This window comes from Protomyctophum bolini, assembly GCF_963924005.1.
Source record: "Protomyctophum bolini genome assembly, chromosome: 7".
Taxonomy (NCBI): domain Eukaryota; kingdom Metazoa; phylum Chordata; class Actinopteri; order Myctophiformes; family Myctophidae; genus Protomyctophum; species Protomyctophum bolini.
Genome location: NC_137868.1, coordinates 33,247,914 through 33,258,817, shown reverse-complemented (window position 1 = coordinate 33,258,817; position 10,904 = coordinate 33,247,914). Strand labels below are relative to the sequence as shown.

The 10,904-nt window shown below is 40.6% G+C and overlaps 1 protein-coding gene across 1 annotated transcript; it reads right to left on the bottom strand.

Annotated features, from left to right (window-relative positions):
- Positions 1 to 9,821: 9,821 nt before the first annotated feature.
- LOC308318655 (transmembrane protein 50A-like) lies at positions 9,822 to 10,286 on the bottom strand (the record flags this gene model as incomplete). The annotated part of the gene is made up of 1 exon (XM_080768279.1): positions 9,822 to 10,286. One exon carries the CDS (start codon positions 10,284 to 10,286, stop codon positions 9,822 to 9,824), a length of 465 nt encoding a protein of 154 aa, XP_080624405.1.
- Between the last annotated feature and the right edge of the window lie 618 nt (positions 10,287 to 10,904).

Genomic DNA, 10,904 nt, shown 5'->3' with positions numbered 1-10,904 from the left:
AGTTGTTGCTCTAAAAGGAAATAAAACTCAATGTAGATGATCCCCCACAAAAAACATTATTTTGAACAGAAAAAACAGACAAAATAATATCAGAATCAGTGTATACTGTATAGAATCCTTTATCATTATGCTTGCTGCTAGTAGCTACTACAGGACTGAACAGGGACTCTATAGTCCCTGACTCCCTGAGATCTTCTGAACAGCTTACTTACATCTTACATGACACCATGTCCTGGGGTCATATGCCTAGAACACACACACACACACACACACACACACACACACACACACACCTCTCACCTTTATACATACTACTATGCTACTGGACCATCATCATTTTAGTGTAGTTTATACTACACATTAGCATTACCTATGCTATCCACCTGCGTAGCCGCAGGAGATCAGAGATTGCAAAATCCAAGAGATTCAAAACCAAAAGGGTTTATTTGTCACTCACTCAGGTACACGCAGTGAAATGTTGAGTGTGACATGTTCCGCAAGACTTTGCTAACAACGTGCATGTCATATGATAATAATGATATACAGTAATGAAAAAATTGTTGACTTAAGGTTTGAATACAAAAGTAGATAGAAAAATAATAAAGTTATCAGTAGTATAGATCATACAACCATGCTTTAGCAGCAATGGGAAATGTACAGAGAATATGGCCAAATTACCTCAAACTCGACATTACTTACTTACTTACTGCCCTTTATGCCGGCTGGCATGTAGGGCAGCAACTCGACATGGGTGTCCCATAATGACCTGGGGTGCACAGCAAGTCGATCGGACTAATGCTTTCCAAGAAACAAAATGTGTCAAATAATCCTGAGACTCCAAAATGTGTCGGACCACATGTAGACAACATCAGGTGACTAGTAGCCTATTGGACAAATGTGTGGTCCATGTATTCCTGAGTAGGTATAAATACACGTAGGTATCAGTGTGTGCAAAAATATTTACAGATCATTTAATTTAGTTTTATTTCTTATTCAAAACTTTACAAAAATATTGAAAGTTTGAAATATGGTGTAACTGTTGTGGTAATGACAAGATGGTCATGTCACCAACATAGTGATATGACTCTGGTGGTGAACAATAGTAGGTGGTCTGGTGGACTGATGAAAACATTTCAAATCAATATTATGTATTTGACATGTTGAAGGCGCAAACTAAGTAGAACGCAGACAGAATGCATAGCTTGCCTTAGTTGCCTAGAAAGTACTATTTTAGCAGGCTGGCTGGTTTCCACGGGCAGAGTCAAGCTATTTTTGCTTTGTCACATGTTCTCCCCTAAGACTAAGATTTCGACCTATTTAACGGAAGTTCTCTGATTTGCTGTAAAAATTGTGTTTGAGTGAATGATGCAATCAGTATATTCCATTCAGTATAGTTAAGGCGTGGTCTTAGACAGGCAGTAGTCGAAATCTGGAAGATATTCAAGTACAAGGAAAGAAGTGTAGAGGGAGTTTATAGTTGCAAAACAGGTTAGGTACTAGCCACACCCTAAGAGACATGAATGCACATGTGTGGCGCATGCACACACACACACACACACACACACACACACACACACACACACACACACACGATTCCCAGAGGGATGACGAGATCCAAAAAGACCATAAAAAACGAACTACGTTCAAAGATTGTACAATTCCACTATGACACATAACATTTGTCATACAGCCTGTGAGTATACTGCTCAGCTCCTGTATTCCTGAAATTGATAACTCTTACATATTACACAGTTATTGACTAAATGTGTTCTTATAGACATTATTGTCCTAATCCCATCAATGTGAATAGATACATTTTATTTTGTATTATTTTTATTTGCGAATCCGACCTCTAAAGACTCTAAACATGCTCAAAGTGGGAGAAATCTGGAATGAAAGCTTTTTTTAAATTCTTTTTTTATGTTGATATTATTGATCTATTATGGGTAATAGGTGGAGAATAACAGAATTGTACCCTATCCACCCGTTTCTCCAAGCTCACCTGTCAACCTCTTTACAGTTGGATGTTATTATACCCTCATTATTCCCTCAAGTATTTGCATTGCCAACTATGGCAGGGATTGTTTCCAAAAGCGCCAGATTTATAACATGAAATAAGGTCCTTACTCCTTACTGAATAAAGGAAGTGACTAACCAGAAACCCACATCCTAGCTGTTAGTCAGTGATTCTCAGCTGCATCCATAACACATTACCAGTGAGGTGCGGATTCATTATTATCCTCTATACATCAGCAGCTACTCAGAATAGACAATCATCTTTGTTATCAAGACACCAGATGAGCAACTGTTAACAGTCTGTTTAAGGGTGAGGTCTGGAATTCTCACCAAGCTGTCAGTTGACGAGTGAATAAAACACAGTGTGCCGTGAATACCCCATTGTGCTGTGAATACCCACAGCAATACACTAATATAGCTCTATCAGACTTGAAAACAACAAAAACACCTGAGCTTCATCAATCATTCCAAATAAACAATACAAAAAAGGAATAAATGGTGTGTGAGGGTCCGAGACATGGACCCTCACAGTACAACAGGAAAAAGCCCTGGATGGAGTCTACACAAGAATGCTACGAATGGCACTAGGTGTCACATGGACGGACCGCATCAGAAATGTGGACCTCTGGCCTGGGCCGTGGCTCAGTGGTCCAGACACCTTGGCTGGTAAGCGCGGGTTCGACTCCCGATCTCGACGGCCTTTACTGCATGTCACCCCCCCATCTTTCTCCCCATTTCCTGTCAGCCTCCTGTCTGTCCCTCCATAAAAAAATAAATAAAAATAAAGGCGAAAAAAACATACAAAAAAATAAATGTGGACCTCTATGGGGACCTACTGTACCACGGGTCACGGACAAAGTCAGAGAGAGAAGGATGAGGCTGGCAGGGCACTGCGCCAGGCACCCAGAACTTGAGGCAAGTAAATTGACTCTATGGGAGCGTACCACCTATGTAGACGTGTTGCGGCGCGACAGCTTGGCTAACAACACTGCAGAGCTCAAGAACCTGATGTTGGATAGGAATTTGTGGAGGGCAGCGATCCAGGAATCCCGAGTTGGTGTTGGCTAGACCTCACTCTCGCAGCAACTAACATCACACTCACAATACATACACAGTAGCCGTAGTTTAAATGTCTTCTGTTTAAATGACCTCAGATTGGATTTCAGTTTAACACTGGTTTAGGCTGTTTCACTGTAAATGAATGAGCCTTTGCCCACTACTTTGAAAAGCAGGAAGCACCATAATCTGCAATACTGGCTCTGGTGAAATGATTGTGTACCTCGTTTACCTGCCTGAAACATGTTCTTAAAACTGTTTATTTAATTTTATGGACCATGATTAGTCTAGCCATTGTAACCTTGGATTCTACTGGGAGCCAGTTCAGCTCTCCGAACTGGTTCCTTCCTATATGGGTTCTGGGTCCCATCCCTAGTATAACCCTAATCAGTCTATTTTGAGCTGACTGGAGCTTAAGGACTTAAGCCCTCGAATCAAGTATGTACATGCAAAATCAAAGTGGCACAGGATAAGGGAGTTGGCCACCACTAATTTCGTCTCCCGATCCATGTATCTTGCTGTTCGAGCTAGAAACGTAGTCAGTCCGGAGACCTTGTTTAGCACCTTGCTGGCCGGTTATCCTACGGCCGTCTTATAAGTTACCCTCCAAAATACAACCCAGGTATTTCACTGATGTGGGTGATGGCCGGGTTTCATAAAAGCATCATCATGCCATTATCAATACAATAGTTCTTCAGAATTCACTCCTAGTTTCTCACAGAATCATAGGAAATTTGCAATCAGCACTTTGCTCTACAACAAGGAGTGAATAGTGTCAAGGGTGGGTGTGTCATGAGTAGACTTACAGCGCCCTGACTGGTCAACTGTCATGTTTGTTGTACATAGCAGACTTAGGGAAACACACTCTGCAGCTTTAACTGCTAATTGGGTAATTAAAATAATACATAAGGTGTTTAAAAATGTCAGTGCAGGATTGCAGGTTGAGTGCAAATGTATTCACTCAGAATACATTAGAGGGTTTTGGAGGAGTATTTTCCTGTCCTATGTATAATGTCTGAAGCTTGTCAGTGGTAGCCCTGAGTAGCAGTGGAATAGCCCAGGGCCAACTTGGTCTTATTTATTAATGAGAAGATACAAATATCACATTACCAGAGATATGCATGTATTTTATTCTCTTTTTTGCAGTCTTTTCTTTAAATCCTTTCCCGACAATGTGCATTAGTGACTGCAGGCCTCATCACTGCAGCTAGGTTGATACACAGACTGGACCCAACTTATGACTGAAACTGCATCTTTCGAATACACAATTGCCAGGAACAACAATGTCAAAGGAAAGTTCCATGAAATATGGGACTACTTTTATTTGTATATTAAAGGATGGTTGCATTAACAATTTGTAATAGTACATTACATATGATATAATCACTATTGTCAGGAACAGAATGTGGAGGGGTGTTGCGTTTGCTTTATTGTAAAATTAAAAAACTTTGATGAAAATAAATATATATATATATATTTTCCGTTATTTATCATCAGTCTGTGGTTTTTATTATCCATGTTGCTGCATTGTCTGAAGGAAGCCAAACCAAAATGTAGGCTACCTGTACACAAGATGTAACAATAAAGTACAACCTTGAACCTTAAATGTATGGACTATCACAATTGGCATAGCAAAGCTTAGGTGCAATTAATATATCTTGCATCATTACGCCAAATTTAATTGCAGTCAAGTGAGGACAATTTCCAGCTAGCCTGACCAAAAGAAAAAACATGAATTACAGTATAGGCAAACTAGCGAGTACCATCAAAACATTGTCCATAAATCAATTGCTAAATTAGACCGCATGACTAGAGAGCAGCCAATTTATTATGCATCCACACTAACAGTAACCAGCTCTTGAGACATTGGTGACTTTGGAATCGGATGCTTGCTTTCAAAATGCATACTTGAAGGTCTTTGGTCAGGCATGTGTCAAAAAAAGAAAAAAAGTGCAGTAAAAAACAGATACCAGTAATGGCAACTTATGTGGTAAAGTATATAGGACTATCGTCTTATTTAATACTCGTCATCTGTTCCCATCAGGTCGATAAACAAGACAACCTATCTGCTCCAGTAAACTGTCCCACACATTCCCTATATTGTTATGCTATAGAAGAACTTGATATGAATGCAGTTCAGAAAACTAGAAATGCACTCTTGAGATGCCAACTTACATGGCCTACTTGTGCGCAAGCAGAGCACTCACCACTGCTGCTCTGAGTCCTAAAGCTCTCTGCTCCTGAATTCATTTAAAGTATGAGGTATAAAGTACAGCAGCCTTGTGTTCATAAAACAGAAAGATTGGAGTATTGGGTAAGACTTTCAGGACCTTTCACTGCTTCGTCTCAACCATTACTCTAAGGCTCTGGTCTCAACCACGGCGGCGGATATTTTGACATTCAGTTTTTTTGGGGGGAATGTTGCCACTACTGTTGGAGCAGCCATAAACTACACAGGTTCATCTCGATGTTCTGTGCATCGCCATCTTTGTAATGTTAGAGTTAGTAAAAAGCAGGTAAAAGAGTAACATTTGAGGCACAACATCAGTCACTCTACCGTTCACTGTAGTAGAAGAGGTGCACCTGGTGCAGGTTTAAACCCTGCAGCCATGTAGAGTCAGCCTACAGGAAATACGTAAACTGCGGCCATGAGATATTCTAAATCCTTTATTCCAGTTAATTACTGACCTTATACCAACCTTGAAATGTATCTTTATTAAGACACCAAGAATGTATTTGGCCTTGGCTCAGCGGTCCAGGCACCTTGGCAGGTAATCCAGTCTGGCAGTGTGCCGATGGTTCGACTCCTGATCCCGACGGCCTTTACTGCAGATCATAAGCCATAGAAACATGGAAGACTGAACTTGTGAAAAGACTCATACAGAGTTGGCAGTGCCCGGATTTTAACTTATGACCTTGTGGCAAGAGCTCTACCTACAGAGCTAACTGGACACAATCAGTTCTACTATTGTTCAATGTTTTTGTAGCAAGTTGGGCAAGGATAACTAATGATAAGGTGGGTATAAATGAATTGACTGCGTATAAACCAGAAAATGTACCAGATTCAGATGAGGAGCTCAATGGTGTGAGTGAAAACCAATGAAATGAGTCGGAAACAGGGATTAAAGGTCAAGTGAAAAAAATATTATTAAACTTAACACAGAAAATAAACAGCTTTGAACATTCATGAAAAACAACAAACAAATGGGGGCCACTTTAAGTTGGTGACTTGAAAAGTCACAGTTCAGTGCCTATTCAGTTCTAAAAGGGAAATCAGTCTCCCTCTCTCCTATTCGGAGAACCAAATTACCACAGTAGTGGGGGGAGGGGGGGGGGGGGGGGGTTCAGAGTTCCAGGTCGGCTCACCAGAACCATCCATGGAAGGGAATGCTTTCAGGACACAAAATCTGTGTCCAAATCAGGGTTTGTTTCAAAATCACTGTTGTACAACATCAAATAAACTATCAATTCATGAGTAAAGAACTTGATTTGATCAGGATCTTTATACACATGTTCTAGCATGCATGCTTTAATCGTCTTAGAAAATACAAAAAGTATTTCATAATATTAGTCTTATTCAAACAAAAGCACCATAAATGCAATAAATCAAAAAAAGTGAAAACTCAATACCTAATAACAAGTCAACCAATTCATCCAATGATAAAGACACCTAAATAACTCACCGCTAAGTAATAAAAGACTAGCACAGGAGTGAAGAATCAGCAGGAGGAATCCAATGCTTTCTGCCATCTTGGAATGGAGGTGGATTCTGGAAATGAGAAGAGTAGGAACTGATGTCACCCTTATACTGCTGTGATTGACAGGTTGAAATGGGTTGCCATTTTTGGGTTGCCATGTTGGCTGGGGTACATTTTAATGACAATTATGTGTGTCATGCCTTTGGGCATGTCATTAGGGATTACTACAGTACAGTGTGTTCGCTGTTCATGTTTTTACGTACAAACTTCTCTTCAACTGGGATTTCAGATAATGGTGCATAGATTGTGTGTAGAACGTTTCACGCAAATTGCAAACAACAGCCAGAAAAGTGTTTTTTAAACTGCTCAAAGTGGCGGAGACTCTGAGGGTGGAGCTTACTGGTCAAAGTAACAGATGTGTTCCCCATGAGTCAAGGAACATGTGGAAACAAGTCCCATGAATTTTGGCCAAACAAGGCATGAGTTATGCCTGTTCAAAGGTTTCACTTTAAAAAAATTGCCATAGTGCACCCCTTTGACCAATTGGAGTAAGACTGTGCTATTTGGCATGACCCTCTACTCTACTACCACAGCCTACTGTAAAGTTGCATAAGCATATCTGCATGTATGTATTAGGGAATATTTGAATATTAGAATTTTCACAAAACGGTAATTTTCATTGGCTCATAAAGCCATCATTTTTTCACTTTACAAAAGTAGGCCTACTACATTTCGTGCATTTCCTGCAAATGGCGAAAAAAGCACGAAACTTGTTCGGTATGAGGAGACGCATAGGCCTATGTGTGTTGAAGTTTCATTGCCAACAGTCAAACCATGAGCTATGCGCGTTCAAAGTTTGCATTTTCATTTGAGTGCTATAGTGCCACCATATTTCCGAGTTTCACGAAAACCGACCAGCCAGAACTGCTATTTTTGGCATAAGGAGAAGAAGAAGAAAACAGACCAAGTCCTTTCAGGACTGCTTGTTTATTTAAATATTACCTGTGACAAGGAAAAGGCACAAAATAATAGAAATGATGATTGGCCTGGTCCGGTCTAAATGTTCTGATGAATTGGAAAAGGTGGACCCTGTTGTAAACAAGTGTAATGTTTTATCAGTGTCGTCCACAATGTGGACTCCACATGCAGTAAGTCTTTGTATTGAGTTGTGCTTTCATGTGAAATGTAGGCTACCCATTCTGCAAACACTTAACTACTTCAATCAATCAATCAATCAATCAATCAATCAATCAATCAATCAATCAAACAAACAAACAAACAAACAATCGACTGCCTAGCTTCTGAGCCCAATTGTTGCTAGTCTAGTGCGCATGTGGCTGGCCCGCTATACACCCGTCTCGTCAAACAGAGGTCTCTGCAGTCTGCACTGCAGTGCCTGGCAACAAGGAGGAGTCATGCATGATGTTAACTAGAGCGACCTCTTTTGGTAGAGGGCAGTGTGGAACAAAATTCCATAGGCATACTGTCGGTATGGTTCAATATCAATATGATGAAATGGTACTACAAGGTTTACCTACTGACAACAAGCTCCAGGTAAATTATGAAAATATTTCTACAAAAATATTATTACAAAACACAATTTAGCTAGTTGCTGCTACTTTCAATATAGTTCAAACAGCCAATATGACAATCTGTATTGAAATAATAATAATAATATTATTACATTTATTATTATTATTATTATTATTATTGTTTTGGATATTATACTCTTTCTAACTTTTATTCTGTTTGTTTTTGAGGCTTTTAGCTCGCATAGTCTATACTAGCAAAAATGGTTTAAAAAAGGATCCAGGAAAAAGTAATATGCAAGAGGCCCTGCTATAGCCAACGTTCTGTGTCTGTGTGTACGATGGAATTGAGGATAAAAAGTGAGGACACAAATTATGATTGGCCCGGAATGTGATGATAAGAGCGCCCCTCACTTCACACAAGTGTTATTTTTATTTTCTTTGGCCAGTTCATTCATATGCCTAATTGTCCATAAACAGTCCATGGTTGAGGTGGCTAGAAACTTCGATAAGCTTGTAAGATTTGCTGACATCCATCCATCCATCCATCTTCAACCGCTTATCCGTAGTCGGGTCGCGGGGGTAACCAGACTTCCAGACTTCCCTCTCCAGAGCAACATTAGTGACTTTCTCCTGGGGGATCCCGAAATTTTCCAAGGCCAGTGAATCGATGTGTTTCTTCCAAGTTCCAACTGCAGCCTTGGTCTCCTCCCAGTGGGACGTGCCTCAAGGACCTCCTAGGGTGACGCCAGAGAGGCATCCTAACCAGATGCCCGTACCACCTAAGCTGGCGAGTTCAGTCTCGTGTGACTGAACTTCTCACCCTATCGCTTGTATTTGCAACCTTATTCTTTCGGTCATGACCCACACTTCATGACCATAGGTGAGAGTAGATTTGCTGGCATACTCCTGAATGGAGGACAGCTGACATTCGCCGATGCACTTGGATGTCCACACAACCCTCTGCTTTGCTGTTGAGATCAGTACAGTTCCAACTCCAAGTGCATATGCTCTCAGTGGTACTTCTGTAGAAGAGCCATACCAAACCTCTTCAGTTGCCTGAGGTAATAGAGGTTGTGTGTTGTGTCTTCAGAAATTGGTCGATGAGAGTCCCAGGTGAGTTCCTCACTGATGTGGACAAGTCGCTGACCACTATCGATATAGATGGGGGTGTGTTCTCTACATGTGTGTTCCGGTATAGTCCACGATCAGCTCTTTGGACTTGTCGACACCAGGTTCATCTCTTGGCCACCATTGGGTCAGGTTCCTCCCTGTAGGCTGTCGTCAGTAATCAATCAGGCTATCTATCACGGTTGTCGTCAGTTAATATGACCAGTTAATTTGGACGTGTATGTGGCCAAGCAGTCGTGCATGGGTAGAGAAGGGGGCCCCTACATTGAGGTTCAGGGGGGCAGAGATGTTGATACAATATAAAAAATAGATATAGCTTAATAAACTCTAAAGCATATTGCCAATACAAAAAAGCAGAGTGTATAACAATGTACAACACAGACAGTCCACACTACCACTGTTCCTCTGTACGTCCAAACTTGAACAACAAACCCCCAAAGAAAATGAAGGCATTTTGGAAGAAAATGGCAACACCAGGGTACACAACAGGTTTTTGAGTTGCTACAAAGCCTCCAAACAGGATCCACATTGAGGCAATGAGGGAGCCAAAAGACAGTGTGAAGCCGATGAACATCCAAATACGAGCACCCGTCGGTGTTATGCAGCCTTCACTGTAGCTGTCTCCTATTACCTGGGCATTTGATACAGCATTTATCATGAAAAAGGCCACCGTAGCCATGACTCCACATGTGTGATAGGCATGAAGGAACTGCTCCTGATTTGGGTACTGAACTGCTGCATCAATGATAATCCACCAACCAGTGAAGAACAGAACTCCAGCTGCTATAGAGGCAATGGGGTTTCTTCTCTCTCCCAAATTACAGTCACAACGTACTCCATCCAGGAATCCTGACATTGACCTTGTTGTAGAAATGCCAGACACAAACTATTTCTTTATTTTGCTTCCGAACGTTCTGATGTTAATCGCTAACATTTGGAAGTTTAACGTGTTTTATACCAGAAAGTCAATGGAAGTAGGATTAGTCAGAAACCTTGCCCAAACATGGAGATGACTGATGTCACAGTACTGACATCATAGAAAAGTCACGTGAAGTCCAAGATCTATGGAAGCCACTCATTTATTAGACAGTAGACTCAATCTTATTATTGAATATTTGCTGTTTTGTAGAGACAAGCATCATCCACATCATCATCTCATTGTACTTCTTTTTAAGTATCCTTTTGTTGTACTTTAAATCCGGATCAGGTATATAACTATATAATGTGATAAATAAAATATCACACCTGTGTAAAGTGAGGAGCACTCTTATCATCGTACATAATCTCATTCCGGCCAATCACAATTTGCGTCCTCACCTTCGTTTGTTATGCAATGTTTGTGTTTACGCAAAAACTCAAAATTGTCCATTCATTGTCAATGGCATTTAATATTTGTGTTGGGACAAAAAATGGGTTACATACACCAAAAGCTGGACATAGGTGGGGCTTTCGCCTCTCAAAAATAGAGGAAAAT